General features: G+C 47.2%; 1 protein-coding gene across 1 annotated transcript in view; it reads right to left on the reverse strand.

Moving 5' to 3' along the window:
* Positions 1 to 16,978, reverse strand: part of LOC126260761 (uncharacterized) — a 168,280-nt gene that overhangs the window by 88,818 nt on the left and 62,484 nt on the right. Inside the window, exon 5 of the mRNA XM_049958099.1 lies at positions 3,660 to 3,905. Within this exon, the coding sequence (XP_049814056.1) occupies positions 3,660 to 3,905 (246 nt within the window). The remainder of the gene's footprint in view (positions 1 to 3,659; positions 3,906 to 16,978) is intronic.

Genomic DNA, 16,978 nt, shown 5'->3' on the forward strand with positions numbered 1-16,978 from the left:
CTGCGCAGCATTTGTGCACCGCCGCCGTCAGTGTCAGCCAGTTTGCCGTGGCATACGGAGCTCCATCGCAGTCTTTAAGACTGGTAGCATGCCGCGACAGCGTGGACGTGAACCGTATGTGCAGTTGACGGACTTTGAGCGAGGGCGTATAGTGGGCATGCGGGAGGCCGGGTGGACGTACCGCCGAATTGCTCAACACGTGGGGCGTGAGGTCTACACAGTACATCGATGTTGTCGCCAGTGGTCGGCGGAAGGTGCACGTGCCCGTCCACCTGGGACCGGACCGCAGCGACGCACGGATGCACGCCAAGACCGTAGGATCCTACGCAGTGCCGTAGGGGACCGCACCGCCACTTGCCAGCAAATTAGGGACACTGTTGCTCCTGGGGTATCGGCGAGGACCATTCGCAACCGTCTCCATGAAGCTGGGCTACGGTCCCGCACACCGTTAGGCCGTCTTCCGCTCACGCCCCAACATCGTGCAGCCCGCCTCCAGTGGTGTCGCGACAGGCGTGAATGGAGGGACGAATGGAGACGTGTCGTCTTCAGCGATGAGAGTCGCTTCTGCCTTGGTGCCAATGATGGTCGTATGCGTGTTTGGCGCCGTGCAGGTGAGCGCCACAATCAGGACTGCATACGACCGAGGCACACAGGGCCAACACCCGGCATCATGGTGTGGGGAGCGATCTCCTACACTGGCCGTACACCACTGGTGATCGTCGAGGGGACACTGAATAGTGCACGGTACATCCAAACCGTCATCGAACCCATCGTTCTACCATTCCTAGACCGGCAAGGGAACTTGCTGTTCCAACAGGACAATGCACGTCCGCATGTATCCCGTGCCACCCAACGTGCTCTAGAAGGTGTAAGTCAACTACCCTGGCCAGCAAGATCTCCGGATCTGTCCCCCATTGAGCATGTTTGGGACTGGATGAAGCGTCGTCTCACGCGGTCTGCACGTCCAGCACGAACGCTGGTCCAACTGAGGCGCCAGGTGGAAATGGCATGGCAAGCCGTTCCACAGGACTACATCCAGCATCTCTACGATCGTCTCCATGGGAGAATAGCAGCCTGCATTGCTGCGAAAGGTGGATATACACTGTACTAGTGCCGACATTGTGCATGCTCTGTTGCCTGTGTCTATGTGCCTGTGGTTCTGTCAGTGTGATCATGTGATGTATCTGACCCCAGGAATGTGTCAATAAAGTTTCCCGTTCCTGGGACAATGAATTCACGGTGTTCTTATTTCAATTTCCAGGAGTGTAGTTAATCATCTGATTGTGCAACTGGAATTTTGTTTAGTTTTGTTCACAAGACGAAAGATTACTTCTGCTTCACATCTACAACACAAGCTACGGCTCACTGGTAGTGTATTTGTTGATAGGCACTGAAGAATGGTCCGTAAATACGGCAGTGGTGGTGATCTTGTTGAGTCGCAACGTTTCTGCCTCTTTGGCTGCTACTTCTGCGAGCTCGTTGTTATCGATTATGATCGGTCGCAGCTTGCAATACAATGAAACAGCGCAACAAACTAAACTGTTTTATAAGTTACATAGTGTCGTACAGGGTGTGGAAAAAGGGGAAGTGTCCTATCATGTATAAACCATGTCCGCTGTATTTCTGGAAGCCTGACTTGCTCTAATAGCACAGGTAATTTGTCTAGCAGAAGCTGGTGTTAAACAGCACTTGTCATTTTGCCATTAAATGTATAGAGCTACAAGTCTGTCACGAACAATTTCTGGCCACGCATGACACTAAAGCCAACGTGAAGCCTTGCTAGCATGATCCATAGAGGATTTGCATCTGTCCACATGTACATATTGTGGTAATTTATAGTGCAAGTCTGCGTGAATCGCGCCTCACCCGTAAATGAATTACGTGCACGTCCGGTCTTACAATCCGTTGGCAGAACTCTAACCTCACAAGGTAATCTTCTGATCTGAGCTTGGAAACGGCGCAGGACCGACGACGCAAATGCACGGTTTGTGCGTTCAGTACCTGCAGGTCTTCGCACATTTGTTTCAAGGTCATCTTTCACCCATCGCAGCTCTCACCCCTCTTCATCCGGCTGCCGCGCGGGATTAGCCGAGCGGTCTTAGGCGCTGCAGTCATGGACTGTGTGGCTGGTCCCGGCGGAGGTTCGGGTCCTCCCTCGGGCATGGGTGTGTGTGTTTGTCCTTAGGATAATTTAGGTTAAGTACTGTGTAAGCTTAGGGACTGATGACCTTAGCAGTTGAGTCCCATAAGATTTCACACACATTTGAACATTTTCGAACTCCTGGCTGATGTGCAGTGCGGTGGGCAACAGGTTGGTCTCCCACTGTTGTCCAGGGCGTCTACAGACACGTCTTCGGCCTGAAGTTTCATTGACTGGCGTAGCATTGTCCTCAGTGACGAGTCCTGCTTCGAACTGAGCTCCGATAACCAGCGAAGAGGTGTCTGGAAACGTCCTGTGCAGTGGTTGGATACCGACCTGACTGTCGCCTACGAAACAGCCAAAGAACCAGGAGTCATGGGCTGTGGTGCCATTTCTTTTCACAGCAGGACCCCTTTGGTTGTTATCCCCGGCATCCCTACAGCACAGCGGTACATCGACGATATTCTACAAACAGTTTTGTTGCCGTTCTTGGCAAGCCATTTGGGGTTACCTTTCAGCAAGTTAGTGCCCGCCCACAAACGGCGAGAGTTTCGACTGTGTCCTCGTGCCTGCGAACCCCAACGTTGGCCAGCAAAGTCACCAGATGTCTCCCAAATTGAGAACGTTTCCAGTTTTATCGGCAGGACCCTCCAGCCATCTCGAGATTTTGACGATCGAACGCGCCAATTGGACGGAATGCGACACGATATCCCCCAGCAGCACATCCAGCAACTCTATCAATCAAAGCCAGGCTGAAAAGCTGCTTGCGGAAGGGCCAGAGGTGAACCAAGGCATTAGTGTCTTGCTCCATTTCTCTTGAGTACATCGTCAAGTTTCTCTGAAACTGTAATCATCTGTTCGTCTGTACACATAATTCACATCTCCCAGTTTCCATCGCATTCATATAATTCCTTGGTGGTGCATCGTTTTTATGTTCAAATGGCTCTGAGCACTATGGGAATCAACTTCTGAGGTCATCAGTCCCCTAGAACTTAGAACTACATAAACCTAACCAACCTAAAGACATCACACACAACCATGCCAAAGGCAGGATTCGAACCTGTGACCGTAGCGGTCTCGCGGTTCCAGACTGTAGCGCCTAGAACCGCTCGGCCACCCCAGCCGGCCGTTTTTATGTCTTAGAGTGTGTCTGGTGACACAGAACAGCAAAATAACTACAAAGCCTGACCAGTTAGCCAGCTTCCGCTACAGTGAGTTGGTGATGATGATGATGATGATGATGATGATGATGATGTTTGGTATGTGGGGCGCTCCACTGCGCGGTTACCAGCGCCCGTGCAAATTCCCAACCTTTGCTCAGTCCAGACTCACCACTTGCGTGAATGAGGATGAAATGTTGAGGACAACACAAACACCCAGTCATCTCGAGGCAAGTGAAAACCCCTGTCCCCGCCGGGAATCGAACCCGGAACGCCGTGCTCGGGAAGCGAGAACGCGACCGCTAGACCGCCAGCTGTGGACCTACTTTGAGTTGGGTTTACAACCACGCCGTACCGACCTGCTCGAGCGGGACGTCTCCGATCTTGCTGACCATCTGCTGCCACGCGGGCCGCACCTTCCGGCAGTAGGAGTCGTAGTAGTCGACCAGGCTGAAGTTGGCCTGCGGCGTCTTCCTGCCCTGGCCCTTGGCCTTCTTCTGGTCCTGCGGCGCCGGCAGGAACACCTTGCGGCCCAGCGCCTCCGCCTGCTTGTGCTTCAGCTGCAGCAGCATCCCGCGCCACGCCGCTGCACCGCCGCCGCCCACCTGCAGGCAAACGGGACCCACTGTCAAGGCGTTCATTCGTCGCCACCGTCACAACACTGCCGTAAACGCACACGCTTATTTCCTGTTCCGTGGGCTGCGTAGTGGGTTGGGGGTTTCGTTACACTAGATGTTGAGCGTTAGTGACAGAGGGGAGCGTAGGTCATTATTTTCTACATCTACATCTACATACATACTCCGCAACGCACCATACGGTCTGTGGCGAAGGGTACCTCGTACCACAACTAGCATCATCTCTCCCTGTTCCACTCCCAAACACAACGAGGGAAAAATGACTGCCTATATGCCTCTGTACGAGCCCTAATTTCTCTTATCTTTGTGGTCTTTCCGCGAAATGTAAGTTGGTGGCAGTAAAATTGTACTGCAGACAGCCTCAAATGCTGGTTCTCTAAATTTCCTCAGTAGCGATTCACGAAAGGAACGCCTCCTTTCCTCTACAGACTCCCACCCGAGTTCCTGAAGCATTTCCGTAACACTCGCGTGATGATCAAACCTACCAGTAACAAATCAAGCAGCCCGCCTCTGAATTCCTTCTATGTCCTCCCTCAATCCGACCTGATAGGGATCCCAAACGCTCGAGCAGTACTCAAGAACAGGTCGTATTAGTGTTTTATAAGCGGTCTCCTTTACAGATGAACCACATCTTCCCAAAATTCTACCAATGAACCGAAGACGACTATCCGCCTTCCCCCCAAATACCATTACATGCTTGTCCCACTTCATATCGCTCTGCAATATTACGCCCAAATATTTAATCGACGTGACTGTGTCAAGCGCTACACTACTAATGGAGTATTCAATCATTACGGGATTCTTTTTCCTATTCATCAGCATTAATTTACATTTATCTATATTTAGAGTTAGCTGCCATTCTTTACACCAATCACAAATCCTGTCCATCTTGTACCCTCCTACAGTCACTCAACGACGACACCCTCCCGTACACTACAGCATCATCAGCAAACAGCCGCACATTGATATCCACCCTATCCAAAAGATCATTTATGTAGATAGAAAACAACAGCGGACCTACCACACTTCCCTGGGGCACTCCAGATGATACCCTCACCTCCGATGAACACTCACCATCGAGGACAACGTACTGGATTCTATTACTTAAGAAGTCTTCGAGCCACTCACATACTTGGGAACCAATCCCATATGCTCGTACCTTCGTTACGAGTCTGCAGTGGGGAACCGAATCAAACGATTTCCGGAAGTCAAGGAATATGGCATCCGTCTGATACCCTTCATCCATGGTTTGTCAGGAATGGCGTGAGGGAAAGCGACACTTTGGGGCGGTGGAATACGTTCTGTCCTTGGTTCAATGGGTGAGGTGTGAGTGAAACATCGGTGAGTCCATTATGTCGTGTATTGATACATACGACCCTTGAACCAACTGAGTAACACATTGTGTTTTAACCCGCTAAATTGCTCGCGGCACGGAGTCATAGCGTGCATATTCCAGTGGCCGCTGTTGCGGCGACGGCTCGCATTGCAGGTGAAACGTCCTCTTTGAAAAATTATGACTGTGCTGGTAAACCCCTTACGTTATTTGATTTTCAAACAGCTGAGCAAAACTGAACGTACTCAGACATTTCTCTTTACTTATTCTGATCATCACTAAACTGACACACAATATTTTTTCTTAGCGCAACGCAATCTGACTTTCAATAATCCCTACAAAAGAATGGCCCTGACTAACAATAACCTATACCTTTCATGAATCACTTACCTCACAAAAATCTTCGTTACTCGAACTACTGCAATACAGCGAGCGCCAATACTGCCAGCTAAATGAAAGATTCTAACTACTGAAGGCACTAACTACTGATAGGCATAGTTAGCAAATGAAAGATTTTCATAGAGAACAAACGATGTATTTAACAGTGTTCAAAAGTCATAATATATATATATCAGTTCATGACATCCAGTCTTACAAATTTCCTTTTTCTGACGGACACACGTCCAGATCGTCCGCACTCAAAACTCTGCCACCTCTCTCCCCACATCCACCACTGCTGGCGGCTCACCTCCAACTACGCAACGTTACGCGCTGTTCACATCCAACTGCCCGACACTACAATAGTGAATATTCCAACAATGGCAACCAGCCACAGACTGCACACAGCACAGTCAGTGATTTTCATACAGAGCGCTACGTGGCGTTACCAACATAAAAACAGTGCCCAATACATATTTGTTAATTTTTTTATATTAACGCTAACAAATATATCAAATGCACACAATTATTGATACACTGTTTGTCAAAAGCAAAAATTGTCGACTGTCCATAAAGACAGTCCTGATCATGCATCACAGTAGTAATTACATTGCACAAAGTCTGAGCAGTAAAAGAAAATGCACACAGAAGTAGTGGATTTCCATGCAGTCTTGAAGAACTAGTATTGTCCTTCCAACGGAAAGACAATGCTAACTCTTGACATGCTGACAGGTAATGGGCCACAACAGAGGAAACCCACAGCACAATCAGTCGAAGTTTTGAAGAATATTGGTAGGTAGGTCATCACAGAGCAGACCCACTGTAGTCCTGGTAGAGATTATGGTATTGGTGGGCCACCAGACGTGCAGACGCACTGCAGTCCTTGTAGAGAGAATGGTATTGGTGGGCCATCAAAGGTGCAGACCCACTGCAGTCCTCGTAGAGATTATAGTATTGGTGGGCCACCACATGTGCAGACGCACTACAGTCCTTGTAGAAATAATGGTAATCGTTGGCCATCTCCCTCCCCACCTCCACCACTGCTGGCGGCTCACTTCCAACTGCGCAATGCTACGCGCTGTTCCCATCCAACTTCCCAACACTACAATAGTGAATATTCCAACAATGCCACCCAGCCACAGACTGCCCACAGCACAGTCAGTAATTTTCATACAAACTGCTATGTGGCGTTACAAACATAAAAACCTAAACAGGCTACTTACAGAGGGAGCGCCAGGCAGCTTATTCTTCCACTCAGCACTGTACCCATGACCCACTGCGGCGGCGCAATCTTCTCCTTGTGAAGTCGCTCGTTGCATTATTAACAAGCGGCTATGGCGTGGCGTGGCGTCCCGGAATCGAACCAGCGAACCTAAGCTTCGGCGTCTTCTGGTGGAGTTCATCAGCCTCTAGGTTCACAGGTGACCCATTTGGTGACGCCGCAGCCCCTTCGTCCTCACCAGCCAACTGGGTAAGTACCACACCAACATCTTTCCGGTAACTTCTGGGATGCCATCTTCTGCACTGACCTACTGGCGCGGTACCGACGTATTCTTCTGTCGAGCAGCGTTGCAGCTAAGTCGTTGCAATGAAGTGTGTCTTCCGCTAACTAACCATCGGTTTGTCCATCCAGGCGACGTTTCTTCGTCTCTTCTTTCTCCCCTCAAAGCACTGCCTCATGCCCGTTTACCGGAGGTGTTTATGCGTTGTTTTCGCCAATGTCGTGAAGTTTCTAGGACGGCGACTGACTCCTTGGTCGTTGATCTATGCTTCTCACGTTGGATAAACACGTGGCCAATGTCGACACACGTGACGGATTTCCTTGTTTCACCTCTATGCGGGCGTTGCCCTGTCGTCATTCTCCGCATCGCCAGATACGTCACGCACGTGAGTTGAGTCTCCCGACAGCTCCTGGAGCATTGACGGCTGACGTGCAAACTGCACTGGACGTTGTCCTCCTTGACAGCAATGCCAGCCTGCTTTGTCGTTGATCTCTCCAAGTGCCATCTGCTACTGCGCAAGCTCCGCTGGTAATCGGCCTCCTTTATCGACTGATGCCGCTTGCGAATACTATGGCTTAGCGTGTCAAAGTCTCTAAAATGTTCAGTTGTTGTTGTTGTTGTGGTCTTCAGTCCTGAGACTGGTTTGATGCAGCTCTCCATGCTACTCTATCCTGTGCAAGCTTCTTCATCTCCCAGTACCTACTGCAATCTACATCCTTCTGAATCTGTATAGTGTAATCATCTCTTGGTCTCCCTCTACGATTTTTACCCTCCACGCTGCCCTCCAATACTAAATTGGTGATCCCTTGATGTCTCAGAACATGTCCTACCAACCGGTCCCTCCTTCTAGTCAAGTTGTGCCTCAAGCTCCCATCCTCCCCAATTCTATTCAATACCTCCTCATTAGTTATGTGATCTACCCATCTAATCTTCAGCATTCTTCTGTAGCACCACATTTCGAAAACTTCTATTCTCTTCTTGTCCAAACTAGTTATCGTCCATATTTCACTTCCATACATGGTTACGCTCCATACAAATACTTTCAGAAACGACTTCCTGACACTTAAATCAATACTCGATGTTAACAAATTTCTCTTCTTCAGAAACGCTTTCTTGCCATTGCCAGTCTACATTTGATATCCTCCCTACTTCGACCATCACCAGTTATTTTGCTCCCCAAATAGCAAAACTCCTTTACTACTTTAAGTGTCTCATTTCCAAATCTAATTCCCTCAGCATCACCCGACTTAATTCGACTACATTCCATCATCCTCGTTTTGCTTTTGTTGATGTTCATCTTATACCCTCCTTTCATGACACTGTCCATTCCGTTCAACTGCGCTTCCAAGTCCTTTGCTGTCTCCGACAGAATTACAATGTCATCAGCGAACCTCAAAGTTTTTATTTCTTCTCCATGGATTTTAATACCTACTCCGAATTTTTCTGTTGTTTCCTTCACTGCTTCCTCAATATACAGATTGAATAACATCGGGGATAGGCTACAACCCTGTCTCACTCCCTTCCCAACCACTGCTTCCCTTTCATGTCCCTCGACTCTTATAACTGCCATCTGGTTTCTGTACAAATTGTAAATAGCCTTTCGCTCCCTGTATTTTACCCCTGCCACCTTCAGAATTTGAAAGAGAGTATTCCAGTCAACATTGTCAAAAGCTTTCTCTAAGTCTACAAATGCTAGAAACGTAGGTTTGCCTTTTCTTAATCTAGCTTCTAAGATAAGTCGTAAGGTCAGAATTGCCTCACGTGTTCCAATATTTCTACGGAATCCAAACTGATCGTCCCCGAGGTCAGCTTCTACCAGTTTTACCATTCGTCTGTAGAGAATACGCGTTAGTATTTTGCATCCGTGACTTATTAAACTGATTGTTCGGTAATTTTCACATCTGTCAGCACCTGCTTTCTTTGGGATCGGAATTATTATATTCTTCTTGAAGTCTGAGGGTATTTCGCCTGTCTCATACATCTTGCTCACCAGATGGTAGAGGTTTGTCAGGACTGGCTCTTCCAAGGCCGTCAGTAGTTGTAATGGAATGTTGTCTACTCCCAGGGCCTTGTTTCGACTCAGGTCTTTCAGTGCTCTGTCAAGCTCTTCACGCAGTATCGTATCTCCCATTTCATCTTCATCTACATCCTCTTCCATTTCCATAATATTGTCCTCAAGTACATTGCTCTTGTATAGGCCCTCTATATACTCCCTCCACCTTTATGCTTTCCCTTCTTTGCTTAGAACTGGGTTTCCATACGAGCTCTTGATATTCATGCAAGTGGTTCTCTTTTCTCCAAAGGTCTCTTTAATTTTCCTGTAGGCAGTATCTAACTTACCACTAGTGAGATAATCGTCTACATCGCTACATTTGTCCTCTAGCCATCCCTGCTTAGCCATTTTGCACTTCCTGTCGATCTCGTTTTTGAGACGTTTGTATTCCTTTTTGCCTGCTTCATTTACTGCATTTTTATATTTTCTCCTTTCATCAATTAAATTCAGTATTTCTTCTGTTACCCAAGGATTTCTACTAGCCCTCGTCTTTTTACTTACTAGGTCCTCTGCTGCCTTCACTACTTCATCTCGTTCAGTTAACCTGTACTAAGTCTTTACGTATTTTTCTGCCAGATGTCTGCTTTGAACAACGATAAATAACACAGAATTATTATACACCCTGTGAGAACGGCCTTGCCGCGGTGGTAACACCGGTTCCCGTCAGATCACCGAAGTTAAGTGCTGTCGGGCTGGGCTAGCGCTTGGATGGGTGACCATCTGATCTGCTGAGCGCTGTTGGCAAGCGAACTGAGGAGCTACTTGATTGAGAAGTAGCGGCTCCGGTCTCGGAAACTGACGTACGGCCAGGAGAGCGGTGTGCTGACCACATGCCCCTCTGTATGCGCATCCAGTGACGCCAGTGGTCTGAGGATGACACGGCAGTCGGTCGGTGCCTTTGTGCCTTCATGGCCTGTTCGGGAGGAGATTATACACCCTACAGCTGTTCTTGTAGTCACTATGTGCTGCACACAATGTCCAGCCTACAAATCACCATGGTGGATAGCCCTTGTTACACCTTCTGTCGCAGTGAAGGGGCTAGCAATGATAAACAACTAAAAATTCTCGTTTGTCAAATTGTCATGTACATAAAACACAGGAAACACAGATTTTTATCAGAGAGTAAGGTATCATGGTTGAAATATCCACGTTATAACAAGCTCGTTAGATGCAGACTGATATTTATAATAGGTAAATAACGTTTCTTTTTAATTTTTAATGCCCTTTGTAGATGGAAGGACATTACAGTCGCCCAAAATAGGTAATGGTTTCACACTCAGTGATTCTTAAATGGGTCTGGATGCTAGATTTCTCTTCAGAAATCGAACATTGGTTTTACATGGTTGTTAATCCTGCGCTGGATCACGAAACTTGGTTGGCTTGATTTATACTGAAAAATATCAAATGGCTCTGAGCACTATGGGAATTAACTTCTGAGGTCATCAGTCCCCTAGAACTTAGAACTACTTAAACCTAACTAACCTAAGAACATCACACAAATCCATGCCAGAGGCAGGATTCGAACCTGCGACCGTAGCGGTCGCGCGGTTCCAGACTGTAGCGCCTAGAACCGCTCGGCCACCCCGGCCGGCTATTTATACTGAGATGGGTAGTCTAATTATATATGGAAAATGAGCCTGCAATGAGTAATATTCTGTTTCTTATTGAAAATTATGTCGAAATAATATACTCGCTTAGAAACAGCGAAAAATTGTCTATTTCGCTGACATACAATAACTGATCGCTATGAATCGATGACAAAAATAAAGACAATAAAAAATAAGAACCACAAAAATTACATGCTCTGCCCTGTATAGACAGCCAAACAAAAAAAGTGAAGTACCCATCTGGAGAAGAGCAAACGAAATGAAACGTCACGTATTGAGAGTCCGCGATGTTACTGCAATGGCTTCCAAATCGGGTCAGTTTATCAAGGTTCAAATGGCTCTAATCACTATGGGACTTAAGATCTGAGGTCATCAGTCCTCTAGACTTAGAACTACTTAAACCTAACTAACCTAAGGACATCACACACATCCATGCCCGAGGCAGCATTCGAACCTGCGACTGTAGGAGCAGCGCGGTTCCGGACTGAAGCGCCTAGAACCATTCGGCGACAGCAGCCGGCGTTTATCAAGGAACTTGGCAGAATGAACCTAGTTATCACAATGGCGTTACACCCCCTCTGGCAGGAAAACACGCAATAACTCGCTTGGGGATGGTGTCATAAAGCCTTTGTAGTCTTTTTATTATGGAAAGTACGTCCACCACTCATGTACGTAATCCTTGGTTTTCTGAATACTCGCACTGGGATGGAACTGATGTTCGAGATGATGCAAGACTTGTTGTGTCAGCGACAAATCTGTGGATTTCAGAGGTCACAGAAGTATCTCAATATCAGTCAGGCAGCTCACAGAGGTACGTCCCATGTGCGGACGAGCACTGTCCTGTTCAAAAATAGAAGTTACCGTCACGCAAGCGGTGACACATGCGGATGGAAGATGTTTGTGACATTCCAGTGTGCTATCAGAGTCAGCACCAGCTGCGACCTGACGTATTCGACGGCTCCTCACACTGTGATGCCAGGAGTAACACCACTGTTTCTCCCCAAAACAATGGAAGAATGGGACGTCTCTCACGTCACAGCCCTGTTCGCCGACAATAGTCATCAGGGACATTGCAGCACTAGGATCCGTCGCTGGAGAAAATTCAGCACTGTTTAGCAGCAGTTCATGCTTCCCAGTCAAGCTATCGCTCGAGAAGCAGCCGTTTCCGTACGACGGTGCTTCAGAAGTCTGGCTGCTCCTAGTCTCCAATCAATGGTGAAGGACTATTGTAGGCAGTCCATTCCTCGTTTTTGGACGGCAGCTGCAGATGTGAAGGGGGTTACAACGTGTGGTGTTGCACAGTTGTGGCCGGCCAGTGTGGCCGTGCGGTTCTAGGCGCTTCAGTCTGGAACCGCGGGACCACTACGGTCGCAGGTTCGAATCCTGCCTCGGGCATGGGTGTTTGTGAAGTCCTTAGGTTGGTTAGGGTTACGTAGTTCTACGTTCTAGGGGACTGATGACCTCAGATGTTAAGTCCCATAGCGCTCAGAGCAATTTGAACTTTTTTTTTTTTTTTTTTTTTTTTTCATTTGGCTGTTGTCAGATCCGAATGCCCCACTAACCTGGATTACTGCACGACTCGACCAACTAGAGACCGAAATGTGGCCTCTTTATAACTCTAAGAGGTGCTGATAACGCTTTCTCATAGGAGCGTTCAGTATCTCCATGGCCTTCACAGTGATCAGTCAACATCTGACACTACTCGCGCCCTTTACGTACCGTACAAGGCCCCATAACAAAACTAAACAAGAAAAACCCTAAGCTCTCCTGTGGCTGTTCTATCTACTCTAATTATCGAAACACCTACTGGCCGTGTATAGATGTACACAGCTACAGCTACATCTGACCATGTCTTCTCGGTGCTTCATTTTTTTATCAGGACCATGAGCCTTATTTATCTTCATATACATATTTTCATAGTCACATCTGAGATGACAAATGCTTCTGTAAACGAGAGCTTTCCCAATCACATTACCAAATATTGACGACAATGCAGCCTCTCATTGCCTCAGATATGAAAAACATAGTTTGAATCGAAGTCCTTCACATTATTCATTTGTTCATGTCTACATAGGTACTGCAGTGACAGTGGTGATGGACTGATACGTTAGTTGGTGAGGTGTACTGAGATGACATTATTCACGATCCTGGGTGGGCTGTAGTGGTGTGGTGGCAGGTGGCAGCCAGTGGACAGTCATGGCTACAACACTGGTTGAATAAGTCCTCTTTTTGTTTTTGATGACAATTAAAGGAACAAATGTGGAGTGGGAGAGTGGTCAGTGCCCCCCCCCCCTCCCCCTAACATACGCGGCCATGGCTGGTGACGTGTGCTGCTATCAACAGCACTGCATGATCCCTCACGCTATCGTGGCAGCTGGCAAAGTGGTGATACCAGCACGGCGGCAGCAAATCCGTCTCAGGAACAGCGCCAGGTGGTGCGTGACAGGCGGACAACATGTGGCGTTAGGCATCTAGCCTGCCCACGTTGCTCAGCATTATGTGTACAAGGGGAGAAGTGAGATCAAACCGCGACCCCCAGGATGAATGATGGCGGTGGTGTGGGCCTGCACTGGGTGATGGTGGACAGCGTGTGCTTGCTTGGTACAAAGAACAGCAACAGCATTCACTCTGGTCACGCAATGATGGTTGGGCAGAAGACGACCGGCAGTAGGCGCCAGTCATTCAGCAGCTGACCTGTTGAGGGATAAGCGCCAATCTGGCAGAGTCCCAGCTCAGCACAGGCAGCGATCTGCAGCTACTGACAGCACAGTCTGGCGGTGGCAGCATGCTGGGTCATCTTGGATGGCGAAAAGCTGTGTACCTCTCCTCGTGAGTAGCGGCTGATGCTGACTACAAGCTGAGACTGAGTCTAAATTGGGTGGTATATGTACGAGCTGGGCCAACCAGTGTTTCTGTCATGACAGCTGGTGATGCTGGGTGCAATCGTTGCGAAAACATAAAATCATTTTCCGTAGCTTTATTGTCATGTCAGGATCTTCAAAAGCCCTGTTTGGGCTGTAATGTCTATTAACGTCTTTCAAGGGGGCTGGGTGGCGTCTTCTGGAACGTCAGCTTACTGAATACATGTTCTTGCTTTCTGTATGTGTGGCAGAACGCCTAGTGACTGAGGTGTTTTGTGATATCATCCTCATGACACCGTTTTGCTGAGCCAGTCACAAGGGCCATTCGCCATGCTGGACAGAACTGTTGCACAACACTATCTCTGCATCAAACACGCGTAGATCTCCATGAGACCCAGTCCCAACAGCATAAATAAGAAGCCACAAGAACTGCCATGCACCATCGATACTTTGCTTGTGGAAACACTGAGACTGCGTACAGTCTGTTGATTTGGTGTTGTCTCTCCGTCATCTGCTAGAGTAGCGCAGGCAACAGCCTACCATGTAGCCAGACCTCATGATTTCACACTGCCAAATGGCATACCAAATGTGACAGCGGTTGTCACCTGACAACCGAAATAAGATTTTTATACACAAAGAAGAGAACATCTGCAGAAACAGTCGAAGCGCTGGCTGTATGTTTTATTGTTGCGAAATGACGTGGCGTAATACGCAGAATAATTCTATTCAGATTGAAGTAGATATAGAAGCCTACTAACTCTTACTAGTTTTGGATATGTAAGGACATGTTCGAAGAGAATTTCTAGTACACACATGGGTTAGGTGGAATAAAAACAACCAAATAAATGAAAAACTTAATGTAATAAAGTATTATGAAAAGCTCGGTTTAAACAAAAATCTACTCTTCCTCTTTTGAAAACACCATTCAGTAATCGCACCAAAACGATAATGGTTAGACTGTATACTTCTAGCAAATTTCTCTCAGTCACATCTTTTGCAATAGCACGCTTTGTCATAGGTGATATACAAGGAAATCCGTCGTGGTGGTGCAGCTTGTGTTGCTGACAGTGTCATTCAGACAACGCAAAACAATGGACGCAACCTTCAGATTCGAGGGACTTTTCAAATGGGGTAACATGCAAATGTGTCCCATAATGCACCACTTTTATTGTTATTAGTTACCTTGCAGTACATAATATTTTCGATGCATTTCAATGTATTTAATCAGCTTCTATTTTCCATTGATAAGACATTATATCTTGTTTCAACTGCAGTTATCTTCCAAGCCATCGACAACCACTGTACATCTTTTTCAGAATTGTTTTCTACAGGGATAGGCTGTGCAAAGGTACATCTCCAGCCTAGTGCTGTCTCCTCTTTTGCACTGTCGTGTCCTTCACCTCACATTCTTTGTGAGGATGTTAAAAAAGTACTCTAGCACCTCCCACAGAAACAAGTGATCACACCTGTCTGGCCTAGTTCGTGAGCGTCCCCTTTGGTACTGGTAAACAAAGTGAACGGCTCCATCCACTGTGAAGAAACAGTTGATTCGCACGTGGTGATTGACAACTGTTTGATTCCTCATCCGTTTTTGCAGAATAAGAAGGCGGTGAACGGTACTCTAAAATCTTGCGACTACCTTCCGTCCAGACTCCAGACGAATACTTATTTTGAACAGCCTATTTGGCCTCTACCAATACTAAAGACCTCCTTTTGGCATTTCTGGCGTCACTGGCATTTTCCAAATGTACTTCGAACAACTGATATGAGATAATGTGTCATGCTGTAGTTATCTCTATGTAATCGTCGCTTGTAACACCCATGAGCATCTCGAGGAGCTCACTTTTTCCGCCCTTCAGAAAGCCAGTCTGAAATGCAATCTCAGGAACTCTCATGTTTTTCAACAACTGACTCGTGAGCTTAATTATAAGGAAAGTGGGATATTTCCAGCCAAATACCAAGCGGAGACATGTCTCCACCCTCGAATTTAAAATAACTACGATCTTTGATGGGCAAGATGAACTACTGTAGGAAGTTTAAGGCGAATATAGTGCAGATTAAACCGTTCCTTAGTGCCCTCTGAAACAATGTGCTCCGCACTCTTAAAGTGCCCATCGAAATGGGCCTTGTTTAGTGGTATACACCCCTGAAAAATCTTTGATTCTTGCAATAGATGCTTCCCAGCATGGAATTGGCGCGTCCTTTCAAATCGGAAAGTGGATGAGTCAGAACACCTGATGACTTTTCATTTTCAAATAAAGCTCATCAAAACTGTGCACAGATCGAGAGAGAGGCCCTTCCAGTCATCTATGCAGTTTACAAATTTTACACATAGTTCTAAGCTGTAAAAATCCAGCTAGTCACAGCTCACTTCACTCTCCTCTCACTCATTGTTGCCTGACATACGAGCACAACGCTAACAGCGGTGGGCTCTCTTTTTATCTGCATACCAGTGTTTCACCGCTCACAAACCAGTGTGACAGCATGTGAATGCAGATGATTTTTCCTCTGTCCTGGATAGCCCCAATGCAGAATTTGACCAACAGGAGGTCGTATGTTTCCACATCGAGTCAAAGGCCCTTTTCACTTTAGACGATGTTTCAGTCAAGGCATCGAAAATTACGGCAGGATCGCACAAGGACCTCATGATACATTAATTTTTAAGTGGACGAAACCAGGCTGATCGGATCACTTCTTTGCGAGATTGGACCGAACATAACAGTGCTACATTTCTGTGAAACATTGGCTGTGAGCTCAGGACGGGGTCTTCACACCCACTACAGAAGAATTGTCCCACCACCCTCCAGGTGTTCATACCACCCTCACTGTGTACTTCAGTCCTTGCTCAACATCACACTGATCTCTAGGGTGTTATGCAGATGAAGAAATTGGTCCACTGCCTTGATTACTGGCCAGCCATCAACACCGACATTGAGGCGCTAGCCCTGACATGTGTGCCGAAGGCATCACCTCCCAAAGTTTTTTGATCGTGGCCCCAGCCTGCTGCTTCTTGGGACAGTTCACGTGGACTTTGTGGGTCCTTTTCTCAACTCAATGAGGCTAACTGTACAGACTCTTTCTCAAAGTGTCCTCCTGTCACCAGACTGTATTCCACAATGGCACAACTGACTATAAAAGTACCCACACAGGCGTTCGTAATCGAAGGCCTCCCACAGACCACAATTACTGGTAATGGTCTCTAGCTGACCCTTTATGGAGTTTTGCGCTCAACATGGCGTATAGCATGTCTTCACTGCTCCTTTTCATCATCAGTGAAATGGAGATGTGAGTAGATGGTTTGCATTATTA

This window comes from Schistocerca nitens, chromosome 5 (genome assembly GCF_023898315.1).
Source record: "Schistocerca nitens isolate TAMUIC-IGC-003100 chromosome 5, iqSchNite1.1, whole genome shotgun sequence".
NCBI lineage: Eukaryota > Metazoa > Arthropoda > Insecta > Orthoptera > Acrididae > Schistocerca > Schistocerca nitens.